At 39.5% G+C, this 13,369-nt stretch overlaps 1 protein-coding gene across 1 annotated transcript; it reads right to left on the reverse strand.

Moving 5' to 3' along the window:
• Window positions 1–9,188: 9,188 nt before the first annotated feature.
• On the reverse strand, window positions 9,189–12,814 carry POLR1F (RNA polymerase I subunit F). Its single transcript, XM_058816858.1, has 4 exons — window positions 12,576–12,814; window positions 12,358–12,499; window positions 11,058–11,266; window positions 9,189–9,662 (listed from the first exon to the last, which is right to left on the reverse strand). Exons 1-4 carry the CDS (start codon window positions 12,812–12,814, stop codon window positions 9,254–9,256), a joined length of 999 nt encoding a protein of 332 aa, XP_058672841.1. The 3' UTR covers window positions 9,189–9,253.
• Window positions 12,815–13,369: the final 555 nt, after the last annotated feature.

The following is a 13,369-nucleotide window of genomic DNA, read 5'->3' on the forward strand; positions in this document are numbered from 1 at the left end:
ATTGGAAGTCTTTAACCATGGGTGGCATCTATCGAAGAGAAGCTTCTTTTTCCTACAGCTTTAGTAAGCAGAGCTGCACAAACACTGGTCCCATGTAGGCTGGTTTTCTGGATAGACACCTACACTAATTTTTATACCAGATCCCTGTAGAAAGCAGTGTGAATGAACATATTCCATGTTTTAGGGCACATTTCCATTATATCCCATTAGCTAAATTTATAGTGAATTTAGCTAATGGGATATAATGGAAGTGTGCCTTAAACTTTTGTGCTGCCTATAAGGTAATGAATCAGTATTTTTTTTTTTTTCAGATAATCCCCTTAATTCTACTCTCTACTTTTTTTTTTTTTAATCCCACAATTCCTAAAATAAGTCAATGGATAATTTCATGACAAAGTCTGAAGCAACCTGAGTGACATCCACATCCACTCCAGAGCTCAGACATAATGCAAACACAGTTGCATATTTTATCATATTCTATCATCAATTTTCACACACACTTGGCAAAATGTTACTGATATTTTTGAGTCCCTGTCGCTGTCTCGGCTGTTTTAATGACCTGGAAAGGCTCGGGATGGCCTTGGGCAGCCCGCGCTCCAAAGGACGAAAGGAGTCTTCAGGTTTTTTCTCAGTCTTCAGTGTTTATTAGTTTTTATCTACAAGATTTTCTCTCGGCCCGACAGAGGTTTGCACAGCAAGCCAGCCATGAGCACACTGAGAGCCCCCGGGGCGGTCACTTATCTTTATACTCAAAACTACGTATAAGATATTTACCTATTTTCCCCAATACCTTTCACCCTTATTGACCAGTGCACTTTTAGTAAGAACCAATCCCAAAGTGCCACCACCACCACAGAAGATGGAGGCCAAGAAGAAGAAGAAGGACAGAACACGCCCAAATTCCTCCATCTTACTTCTCTAGACGCCCCTGTACAGAAATCCTAAACCCTGTGTCTCACACTCTAATTAACTTATCCCTTCACCATTTAGCCAGTGAAATCCTCCCATCCTCATACAGGTGTCGTCTCCCGTGCAGGATCAAAGTCCAGCCACCAGACACTTCTGGCAACATTCCAGGACTCCCGAGCCCCCCAAGGGTGGTCTTGGTGACTCAGCACATCAGTCCTGAGGCGCTGAGATCCCACAAGTCCCCACGCACACAAGCCTGACACTCCCCCTCAAAGGCAAATCCCCACAACAATTTCATGAGCGGGGCTCAGTTTTCTTTAAAAATGTCATTCATTACTAGGGGTAAAGAATTTGTCATCCACCTTTTCTGCAAGATTCTAATGGTTACATTACTTACATGTAAAACACGTGGATTTATGTTGGGGTGGGTACATCACTCACCACACTAAGGAGGATTAAGACACCTTTTAACCTTCCCAGTGAAGCTGTACAGACAAGCCCTTAAGGGTACCTTATTAAGAAAAGGCTAAGTGTAATTGAGCACATTACTGTATTTCAGTGCAGTGTAGAGCATTATGGTCTCAAGTCTCAGCCACCAAGACAGATTCTGTATTTCACTTTGTGACTGACAGTGCAGAGGGCTAAAAGTGTAATCTGATGTCACTCCTTTTACATTAATATATTTCTAATGTGTCTGCTAGCGGTATTGTCACAGCACAGCAGCTTACTAGGATAGGTGGTATGCAGAGAAATTCCACCACCTCCAATTTTGTTTTTAGAAAATCTTAATTCCAAGTCTTACATCAGTCATTGATATTTAACATGACTGATACTGAGGTTTTGATGGTTAACAGTGGGCTTATGTGAAAACTAAAATGTTTTGATGACCTCAACACTAACATGGACTTTTCAGCCTCTTTTTCCCTTGTTCCCAAAGGGAACAAACTAGTCTACAGAAAACCCAGGAAAAAAAATTGCATGTGAATAAACACAAAGTAAGTCCATGTCATAAAAAATAACCCCAAACCCCCAAGTGCAGTAAAGACAAATCCAAATTGTTTCCTCAGCACCAGAGCTAAAGATGCCTCCCTCCTCTTTCCCTCATGTATAATAAGGTGCAAAGTTCTGCCTGGAGCTTTTCCCAGTGCCATGGAGTGTGGTTTGTATTCCCCACAGCTGAACTTGGATCACTTTTCCTCAAACAGGGGAAATAATATTTCTCTCTTCTGCCCCACAACTAGTGTCCATGAAACTTACAGAAATTCAGTATTCATTTAAGTAAACAGGAATCTGAAAACTGGCCATTAACTAAAAATTTACTAAAGAAGAACAAACAAATGCACCCACACATCACAGCATTTGCATGAGCTTTTATTCACAGCAGGGCCATGTAAATCTCTTTTCCTACACAAACAAACTACAGAAAGGATATGAAATATGAACAATGAAAAACTAGATGAATACCAATATTAACAGCACTTTGAAATAGATGAAAATTAGACTATAAACTGAAGCAACATGGCCACAACAGCTAGGGTAGACACCAAGGTTTTGATGCTGATATAGAGAGCAGGTACAAATTTTATTTCTCTTCTACTCTTATTTCAGTTAGCTGGAATACTTCTCATCAAATACCAGTTCATGGAAGTTTTGAGCTCTTTAGATGATAAGTGTGGAAAAAAAGCCCAAAAGGAAAAGCAATACTCCACCATGTGGCATTGCATGAGAACAGGCAGAATCCTTCCTCAAGTCAGACTTTTTCAAGTCTTACATTGATTTGCAATATAAAGTGTAAAATCATAGTGGAACAGAGCAGTTTTGTGGAATCATATTCTGACACATTTGGAAAAAATAAAACTGAAAACAAACAAACAAAAAGACACCCACTAAATTCAGTCCATTTCACCAGACTGTGAATTTGGGAGGAAAAAACCCTTTTGGCTCACTCCCTAACAATGCAGTTCAGGTACCTAGAATGAAATAGTCCTCTATTTGAAATGACTACTTACACTTTTAAATATTATATGTAATGATCAAAAAATTAGAGAAGCATTTTTATTGGACTGAAAATATTTAGTGGAGAGATGAGAAAGGCCCTTAAAGAAAAACTTCAAATTTCCTTTAATTCTCAGGAAAACTGTGGAGATTTCAAAAATCTCCTTAAACTGAATTATTTTCCTTTGCACTCTTTATGAAAAAATCCCCAGCTTTTTCTCTCTTTTTTTTTTTTTTTTTGTTTAAAATCCTTCTTTTCGAGTCAATTTTCCATATATCAATCTTGAATTTTTAGACCATTTTCCAAAGTGTGCTCCAGAGAAAAAACAAAACAAGTCTAACCATAAGTAATTGCAGTAATAATTTTTGCCTGGGAAAAGACAGTTGCTATATTCAATTAATAGGAAGGTATAAAGTTATTTACAACAGCTTGTCTTCACATTCCTCATTATAATATGGCACAACCACAGATTTACAGGATAAATATAAAACATTAATGGATATGGTGATGCTGGTTTCTATTTGGGGATCATTTATGACAATGGTTTTGCAAAACAGCCATTGAAGTGAGATAGAACTAACCACAACACAGATGGCTCCAAAACTAATCTGTGAGCATCTGCATATTTTGGTAAGTACTTCAGAAATACTACATGGGTAGAAAAAAAGGATGTGCAAATGCACTTAAACCTATAACACATGCATATTTTTCTCTACCTCAGAAACCATAGAACTGTCCATAATATCAATCCTTTGGCCCAGTAAACCAAGAGCTCGAGTTTATTTAATGTCTAGTTATAATGAAAAGATTTTCAATTCAAAATTTATCAAAAGACAAATTTTCAAATTTTGTCTATGAAACAGGAATTATCCTCTCAGAGAAAACTAGAAAAATATGGGATTGAATAATAATTAATTCAGACATAAAGCAGGTCACTTCTGCTCAATTCAGTTTAATGTCAAGAAAATCATAACAAAACTAGCTATCAGCACACCCCATACATCATCAGTGCAGACTTATTTTTAGTCACAATTCATGAAATTTCTTGGAAAGGCAGAGGTCCTAAACTGCTTCTCTGGGGAGAAGGTAGATACACCAGAGGTAAAGGCAAGCCCAGCTTCACAAACCCACAAGCTAACACTGAGAGGCTCCATAATGAAATTAGGAATACCTACACCAACTGTGCACTTTTTGGTTTGGGATTTTTTTGTGGGGGGGGGGGGTTGTGGCTTTTTTTCAGCTGAGAGACAAATGGCTGTCCTTCTAGGAAAGTGCTTCATAAAAACTGGTCATCTGTGAGCCCATGTAGAGATGACCAAATCTCTGGAGAAAAAATGAACCTTCAAACGTATATATTAGAAAATGGCATTATCCTGAAAGAGGGTCAGATGTCACTGGTTTGTTATCTATAACAAAAAAGGAACTGATCCAAAAATTTTATAGTGCTCCAAAAAGTCTCACTTTTCTGATATTAATATTCATGTTTACTGATGCAGGAGGATAAATTTGCCTTCTCTTTCAGTCCAGCCTGTAAATGTTGATTTGACTGATCCATACAGAATTATAAAGTTATCCATGTGCTAACACATCTATTATAAGGAAATAAAAGCACAGGCTGTGACTTACCACAGGGAGCTGTAGCCTGCTCTTTGAAAACAAGATTACTCTGGCTGTAGCCAGCTCCCTGAATGACTGGGAGTTATTCCATACTAATTTTGACAAAATGCTTTCAATGAAATCTGGGACCATACTTGCAATTCCACTGACTGCTGCTCTTTAAGTCTCCATCAGGAGCTGCGTGTGCTGGGCATGGAGGTACCACAGTGAGCTCATGCCCACTCAGGATGCCTTTGCAGGTAGAACTGAAATTTATTTCTGAAAATGACCTTACCTGAAACTCAAGTCAAAGCATTTGATAAAGATCTGCTTCTTCAGTGTCCAGCCTTCACAGTGTCCAACCTACACAGGAGTAATGTGAGCATCTAAGCAACACAGTACTGACAGATTGGCTCTTACCAGAGCCTCTGAAATACACTTCTCCTCTCTCAATTTGTGCAGCACAATGAAATCCTGCTTTCGAATGGGACATCACATTCACAGTGTTTAAAAATATTCTTAGAGAAGTTTCTACACACCAAAGGCACCAGTGAAGGAAAATATAAAGGAAACAGGTTAATGGGTAATAATAACCAAGACAGCTTTGAAGGGCAATAGTTATCCCTGTCTTTTTAACTGTATTCTTACTAAGTATCATACAAATGTAGAGACCAAAGCTCACAGCTTAACCTTCTAACCATATGAAAATCACTAAAATAATCCATAAAGGAGGGAGGTATTGATAATGAATCTTGTAGCAAAATTCTTTCCTCTGTTTGTAAGGTTGCTTTGCTACACACTAAAAATTGCTTGTTTTACTCACCTTCTGTACAGCAAGTTAATTTAATCTGTTTTTATAGATAGATTTATCAAATAAGTTCTTTTCCAAGTTCATCTGTTTCTGTTTGTAACAGAAACATTCTAGCAGCAGTGATACTCTATAGATGTATCACAGTATTTAGGAAATGAGAGGAGATCATCTCCATAAGATCACTCTTATGGAGCAGGGGTTCTTAAAATGGGAAAATTAAAGCTTATTCCTTCTTTGCATAGGACAGTTGGCTTCAGGGGAACTTGAAGTCATGACCAGGCTGCAATTGCTTTCACTTGCTTAACATCAGGTCAGTTGAGTGGTTTGGGACAATATTTACAACTGATTTCAACCCATCTTTATCTTAATTATGTGTAAAGTCATGAAAAGTAAAAAAATCTTGAGCTATGTCTGTAAAAACTTATCTACTGACAGTACTGAAGAAGTGCAAAGCTTGATTTTCAGTCTTATTTTTTGCTCACATGAATCCAGAAGATACTTAAAACAAAGAAGATCCTTATAAACAAAGCCTACTGGATACTGAAGTCTCTCAGACTTTATTAAATATACAGAATTACTAAAAGCTAAATAGCAGAATAGAATCAACATTTTGATTAGAATGAAACTATTTCAGTCCTTCCATAGCCAACAGTAATAATCATCTGAGAGCATCAGATCACATAACCTTTTCACAGCAAAGGTCTGTACTGTCTAGGGCTGGCTGAGGTTGGGATGCTTCCAAAGGCAAACTGTTTACTCAGAGGCAGATTTGATCACGGCTCATGGTTTTCCACAGGGCAGCTAGCTCGCTGAAGACCTTTAAAAACCTTTCCCTAGACCTCATCCACTAGGCTGTTTGGGCTAAGTATTTAAAGCAGTAGCAAAGTGCCAAGTCAAAAGCAAAGAATTTTTTTCTTAGAGAAGCAAGGAAAAGACAGAGAGCAAAAGTTAGCACTGCAGATTATTGCAAGCTTCAGAGAATACAAAACAATTGTTTTAGAGACAGCTAAAAATATCTTCTTGTAAGACTGCTTGCTCTTCTGCCAAAGGCATACAATACACTGAGAAACATTTGCAGAATCAAAATATTTATACTACAAAGTAGCAGTTTCTACTTTAGAAACTTATAGCTGATTAAGTTGGAACTTCATGTTCTGTAATAAGGACAAAAGAATATCAAGCATAGCCATAAGTAAATATTGGCTTTGTTACAAGCTTATTAAAACAACAACAACAAAAAAATGAATCCAGCAATTTTTTTCTCTAGATCACATTTACCTTGGTGTAACTATAAATACAGTTATAGGATAAAATATAATTTTACTTTCTAACCTTCTTTTTGCTATGTGAAATGAGTTGTACTAGAATGCACCCTGAAAAAAGGAACAGAAGGGCTGTTCTCTGAGGAAGCTTTATAAATGAACCTCATCTCTCAGGAAGCTTTATAAATGATTGTTCTATATACTCCAAAATCTTGTCTCAACTTAAAATTCAATATAACTCTTCATCTGTAGTTATACAAATGAAGCAGGAAAGGCAAAGCAGGAACTTAAAGGTTTATAGAGATCAAACTTCAGAGAAACTTTATTGGAAAGTGTCAAGTTCAGTTCCTTTGTTAATTACAAGCATCAGAAAATCTTGCCTTTTTATGGGTAAAAAAAACCAAAGACAAGTGATTTAAATCATGATCAGAGTGAAAATTCACTTTTGAAAATCCAAGTTTTCTTGCCATATTTAGCAAATGTCAAAACAGTATTTACAGCAACATCAACAGTGCAGCTCTGAGGCTGCCAATATTGCCTCCAACTGTGTAAACCACTTTTTTCTTCCCTCTTTTTTGAAATCTTTTCTTCCCTTTCCCCTTCCAAAGACACAAAACTTAGTAGGAATTTAACATGTTGTGGTATTTGTATCGCTGGAGAAACAACTTGTTCAGCAATCATTAATTGCCAGCTCCTGCATTTATTTTTAACTGCTCTCTTTTGTTGTAACCCAAGAAAAAACCCCAAAAAATGATACAAGTGGGTGCCAGCCAAACTTTTGTGCCAAAAATAAACCTGCCTCTAAGTAAGGCCCAAAACTGAGACTATTGTAGGCTTTCAGAAAAGACTAATCATCAACAAAACAGTTTGCACAATTTGCTGAACTACAGTAAGCAATTTCTAAGAGAACAGTAAAGGAGCAGAAGTGGAAAAAGAGCAAAAGAGCAAAGTGCTGAAAGCATTTATATTGTCTATTACTTGATTCATTACTTGCAACTTCACTGCTTCCCCCTGAATGTCTTCCTTTGCATGCTGATGAAAAGGCAGAACAGAGCAAAACAGACTTTTGGTGCTACAAACTGCTTCTATCAACTGGTGAGGCTTCACTCTGCAGATGTGCTTCCCTTCTTCCCTTGAAGAAAGGAAAGTGAGGTGCAGTGAGTATTAAGGAGTAAGAGATCAAGTCATGTGAATCAATCTTTGGTTAATCTGCAATAGTAACTGCCTCCATCCTTCTCTTCATGTTGGCACCATCAAGAACTATCTGTGCTTGCCATCCTCCTCTGTCCTTCTTACCCATCCATACAACTTGTCCCTCAAGTCACTACCTAAACATACGTATATTTTATATATATATATACATATATAGGGGCAAGTAGTACATAATTTCTGACAAAATTATGTTTCCATGGGACTTCTGTGCCATTCTCTACAACCAATAACACACCAGAATACTGCCCTCAGCTGATCCTGCAGCATGGTGTAATACATTACAAACATCATCTGACTTCTCAGGTTTTATCACAGTACAGGAGAAATGGATAGAAGAGCCAGTGCCTATGAAATTGTGTGGAAATCAAGTGTCAGGATCATGACACATAGAAACACAACAGGGGCAACTCGTGCTCACCTCAGGACTGCTCAGAAACTGGCTTCATCTCAAGATGGAGTACACTGAAGAGCTAACACAAGAGGACATCCTGCAGTTTCTGCTACTGCAGGCATTAGCTACTGAAGTGCACTTTCTTTCTAAGTCTTCAAAAATTCTTAACTTGGCTCTTTATAGCACCATAACTTTAAAATGCCTACTGTGTACTGTCACGCCATCGAGCCTGTAAGCTGGTAACTTTGTCTTGGCACATCTGGAGCTTTAAAGAAGTATAAATGATATGAATACACAAAGTGAGTCCTAAGTATTGTCAGACTCGAAATTCAGAACATGTTCAATGTGAATGGATGTTATTAGGTGTAAAGACTTCTATTAAAGCGAGCTAATAGCATCAGAATTAATCACTACAGCAAAATGTTTTATCACCTAGGAAAAGAGATAAACAGCAAGTTTCCACATTCATGCTCTTTACTTACAAGGCTTTCAAGGAGCTGATTATTTCTTCTTGTAACAGGTAAATCAATACCAAAGCCATCACTGCCTCCTACCTTGGTGAAACACTACACACGCTACAGTTCTCCCCAGAGCTCCTCACAACTGAAAAGAGCTGCAACCAAAAGCTGAAAACTTAAACTCAAAAATTTCTCTTTTAAGCCTCCTGGGAATTCACATGAATTTCCCAGAAACCCAAAGATAATCCTAATCTACTCATGTAAAATCAAGACACTGATTGGCAAAGATGGAGTTATAGTAGCACACACTGTAACTACCAACTGGCTAATGCTAATGTGGAACAGGAAAGCAGACAGAGAGGTGATCCATGTGCTCCTGTAATTACATTCCACAGTTCTTCTGTGCCTTGTTTTCCAGTAAAAAAGCCAGGAAGGTATGGCTTCTATCACGACTTAAAAAAATCTTGCATTTCAAACTGCTGGTGCACATAATCACACAAACACCATCTGACCTAGCAGAGCAGACTGTGTAGTAAAGAAAAAGAGATACATATTTTCAAAACAGGGTTTTATTGAAACTTGTCAAAAACATCTGAAATGTAATGCAGGGAAGACACTTCAGACCTCAGTCCTTTTCTTTTTTGCTTTGGGTTTTTCTGACAGCTGAGATAATTCACTTTCTTCAACTTCATCACAATGCTTTCTCTTCTTTTTCTTTGACGTTTTATGGTCACTTTGGTAACCACTGGAGTCACTGGTAGGCAATACAAGTTCCTGTTCTCCTTGTTTGTCCTTGTCCTTATCTTTTTTCTTTTTCTTCTTCTTCTTTTTGTCATCACATAATCCATTCACAGCATCAGCACCTGGCTCTTCATTTTCCCTCTCCAGGTTACCCATCTCATTTAAAGGCTCTTCAGTGACATTATCTTCTCCACAGTTATTCAGGCCATTTTCCTGGTGCTCAAGATTTTGAATTTCATCCCCATTTGTACTTTCAGGGACTGCAGCAGATTTTTTGGGCCGCATGCTGTAAACAAATATACAACATAAACTGGATTAGAGACATGTCAGGGTACCTCACACAGTGAAATGTCAAAATTTGCTAAAACACCAAGCAGATAGAAGATAAACATTTGTTAAAAACAACAAGTGGAGAACATGATACTCTGTGTTACAGAGAATCAGAGTTTAATACTCTCAGGGTAATTTCTATTACCTTACTAGTTTCCTTCTTACCACATAATAAATATTCTCTTTCAAATCTTAGCCTAAATTTCTTCTCTAAAGTGCCATACAGACCATTTGGTAATTCCTTTTTTCTAGTGCTCATTCATCCCCTAATTCATAACTACACAATGTGTAGTAAAGATTTTTTGGGTTTTTTTTAAGTCATTCACAAAAACACCCAGCTAGTGGCCAATTCAGTCATATATGAGGCACACTGCTGATTTTACCAAGCAATTACCCTACTCTAATTAAAACAAAAGTGATGCCCAAAAAGTTTTAAAAAACCCAAAAAACTCCACAAAAACCCAACAGATTTTCCCCCTCCAACAGCTACCTTGCAACCAAGAGCACTGGAAAAATGTCTAAGACAAATATGGAAAGAATGCAGTTAAAAACCATGGAGGTTTTTATGTCCCCAGAGGCACTGAAGACAAAACTGCTAACTTTCACTGCAATTCCACTGAAATTATCCAGAGCATCCTTCCAGATCAAAAGAAGAAACAAACAAAAAATGCCATGAATTTGCCAGTAGGAGTCATATTATACATTTAATCAAAACCAAAATCACGCTGAAAGAAAAACATTGCTCAGTAAATGACCGCTTTAAAAGAAAAACATGAATGAACTCTTCTGAAGACAAGATTTCTTGCAAAGTTACCCATAAACTTACAGAGTCCTAAGGAGGAAGTTGACACATTTTCTCATCTTTGAAATTCTCATGTTTTAGCAAGTATTTAAGTCATGTATTTGTCAATATACAATACATATGCATGCGTTTGTGTTCAAATGTCAATGTAAACACTGTGTTCAGGACCCCTGGACTGTTTGCACTTGAAAAGCCTATGCACAAAGTTACTCTTGAACACCTGGGTGTGCTATTTTGAGCAAATATTATATATGCCATCCACAATGAACAGGTCAACATACTCAGATTTTTAAAGCTCAAGAAACACCTAGTTTTATTTTTTCCAGGGAAAATTTCCATGGAAGTTCTAAACAGCAGAAAGTTTAGTTTAAGCCAACACATATATATATATTTTTTAATTTATATATTTATATATATAGTTATAGATACAGTTATATAGGGATTTGTGTAAAAATAAGAAAGCTGAAAGACTAAGATGTAATTAAAATCACTTAGCTTGCAAAAAACATATTAAAGCAGTTAAAAATATTCTCTGTTAAGGCACCATACCTGCTTTTAGTGAGTCCTCCTCGAATGAAGAACACCCCAGCTGTATCAGAATCCAAGTGCAACACTTGAAATTTCAGTTCATCCCCTATTTTTAACCCCAGCTCTTGCCACTGTACAGGGGACATTTGTTCAGGCTTGGGGATAGATGCATTGAAGCAGCCATGTATCAGGCAGCCAATGTGACTAGGGGCCACTTTATTAATTACACCCTAAAAAAGAAAAAGAATGTCATGCAAGTCTGTAGCAAAAATCAGCCCTTTCAATGCAAACCCTTTAAATATTTAGTTTCCCATATGGAAAAGTTGCAGTAAGAGTTTATGTACAAGTTAGGAAGTCAGTTTATTTAGCAATAAGTTAATGCTCCTTCACTAAAATCAAAATTAGTCCTGTAAACTCTTTATAGAATTCCTCTGAAAATAGAACTGAACTGCAGGAGAACAAGTCAAAATATGGGATTTAGCTACAGTGAATACCTGAGTAGGTGACTCTTTCCTTACACTTCAGTGATCGACTTCACTTTGAAGCCATTTTAAGTCTGATTTACTTGCCTAAAATGCTCTTCAAGCTGGCACAGCAGCTGAAGACAGGGAAGACACATAAAAAGCTTCTGAATACTCCATTCAGTGGATTTCTGACACATCTGCATATGAATCCATATCTACCTTTGTTTTACCGATAGAATTAATGACACTGAAAAATTTTCAATTCTCCTCCTAGGAAGATGGCACATTCACCCTGAAACACAATTATAAAGACACCACCTGGGTTGCAAAAGGTATGGCACAACAATGAATGTAAGCCAGCTCTCAACGTGCTTCACCCACAAGTGCTGAGCAAGGGTTTTGACAAGCTCAAAGCTGTTCTGTGATCCATACAACGCCTTTACTGAAAGGCAGGCTTCAACTTGATGTACTGCTCCTAAACATCTGCCCTCCTAAACGTTCCCGTCACTGTAACAAATGTACCTGGTTGAGAACTATGCGCTCTTCAGAATGGAACACCAGTATGATATACGCAGCCATGACACAGTATTAAATGAGCAATCCCTATGATACAATGGTTTAGCAATAGATATTTATATGTAAATTCAACAAACCTAGAGGCAGACACAACAGACAAATTACAGTAAAAAGTACCAGTACAGACTACTTTAATTTGCTATGAACTACCCATAAACGAATAAGCTAACAAACTAAAATGTCTCCACCTAAGCCCCAGACCACCTGATGTTGAGATAAGCCAAGCTTTGACCAATTAATGAAAAAAGCCCATCCCGTGAGACGCCAATGCGCTCGCATACCACCAGCTTCTTCCCCTTCTTGGGGCTGAAGATGATGAAGTCCGCCTCCACGTCCAGGTGGATGAACCCCTGATCATCGTAGATGTCGCCGAGCTCCCCCACCACTTTGATGTTGTCGTAAGCCACGGGCACGCCCTGCAGGCTGGAAGGACAAGAGGAGGGGCCCCGTTAGCAGCCGGGCCGGGCCGTTCCCGGCCCCGCCGGGTGCCCGCGGTCACCTCTCCGAGTAGCGCAGGAGCTCCGCGTCCAGCTGCGCGCGGATGCCGGAGCGCTTGCGGCCCAGGAAGCGCGGGGGCAGCGCCACGTGCCGCCGGTGCGCCGCCGCCACGAGGCACGAGTGGCGCCGCGCCACCAGCGCGCGGGCCGCGCCGAACGAGGGCGCGCCGGCGGCGGCGGGGGCGGCGGGGGCGGGCGGCGGCAGCGCCGGGGCGGCGGGCGGCTCCCGCGGCACGGCCATGCACGCACGGGCCCGCGGCGCGCTGCGATGGCGTCAGGCCCGGCCCTCCGCCGCGGCGAGCCCGGCTGCCGCAGTGACGGAGTTCCGGGGGGGTGTGCTCGCCTTCGGAGGGGCGTTTCGTGCCGCAGGACCGTGTCGTGGTTTAACTCTTTCCAACCTGTTGGAAACTTGTCGGAATTACGGACTGTTCTGAGTTGGAAGGAGCGTCGAGTCCGGCTCTTACGGGAGCGGCGCGCAGGGGGATCGAGCAGCGGCGCGCTGGGAGCGCGGCCCCCGGAGCCGCCGGCGGGAGCCCCGGGACCCGCGCGGAGCATCTGCTCCTTGGGGCGGGAAACCTGGCACCTGTGAATTCGTTTCCATGAGAAAGTTATCATATTAAGAATAAGAATATTTCTTATTCTTAATATTATATATAAATTATATAAAATATTATTTATTTCACGTTATCCTGTTATTTAATCCACTATCTGAATACGCTTCATTCACTGGCTGGAAGCACACAGGAGAGTTTCAGCGTTGGAAACTTGTGAATTGGCCTTGTGAATTTAAATTGGG

The sequence above is a fragment of the Ammospiza caudacuta genome, chromosome 1 (assembly GCF_027887145.1).
Source record: "Ammospiza caudacuta isolate bAmmCau1 chromosome 1, bAmmCau1.pri, whole genome shotgun sequence".
NCBI lineage: Eukaryota > Metazoa > Chordata > Aves > Passeriformes > Passerellidae > Ammospiza > Ammospiza caudacuta.

What these genes read in the sequence shown, in the direction of transcription:
- POLR1F (XM_058816858.1), bottom strand. Translation starts at nt 12,814, where the DNA reads ATGGCCGTGCCGCGGGAGCCGCCCGCCGCCCCGGCGCTGCCGCCGCCC. An exon ending in AGAAGGGGAAGAAGCTGGTG is followed by an intron (nt 11,267 to 12,357) that starts GTATGCGAGCGC and finishes TTTCTTTTTTAG; the next exon opens with GGTGTAATTAATAAAGTGGC. An exon ending in GGAGGACTCACTAAAAGCAG is followed by an intron (nt 9,663 to 11,057) that starts GTATGGTGCCTT and finishes ATTTGTTTACAG; the next exon opens with CATGCGGCCCAAAAAATCTG.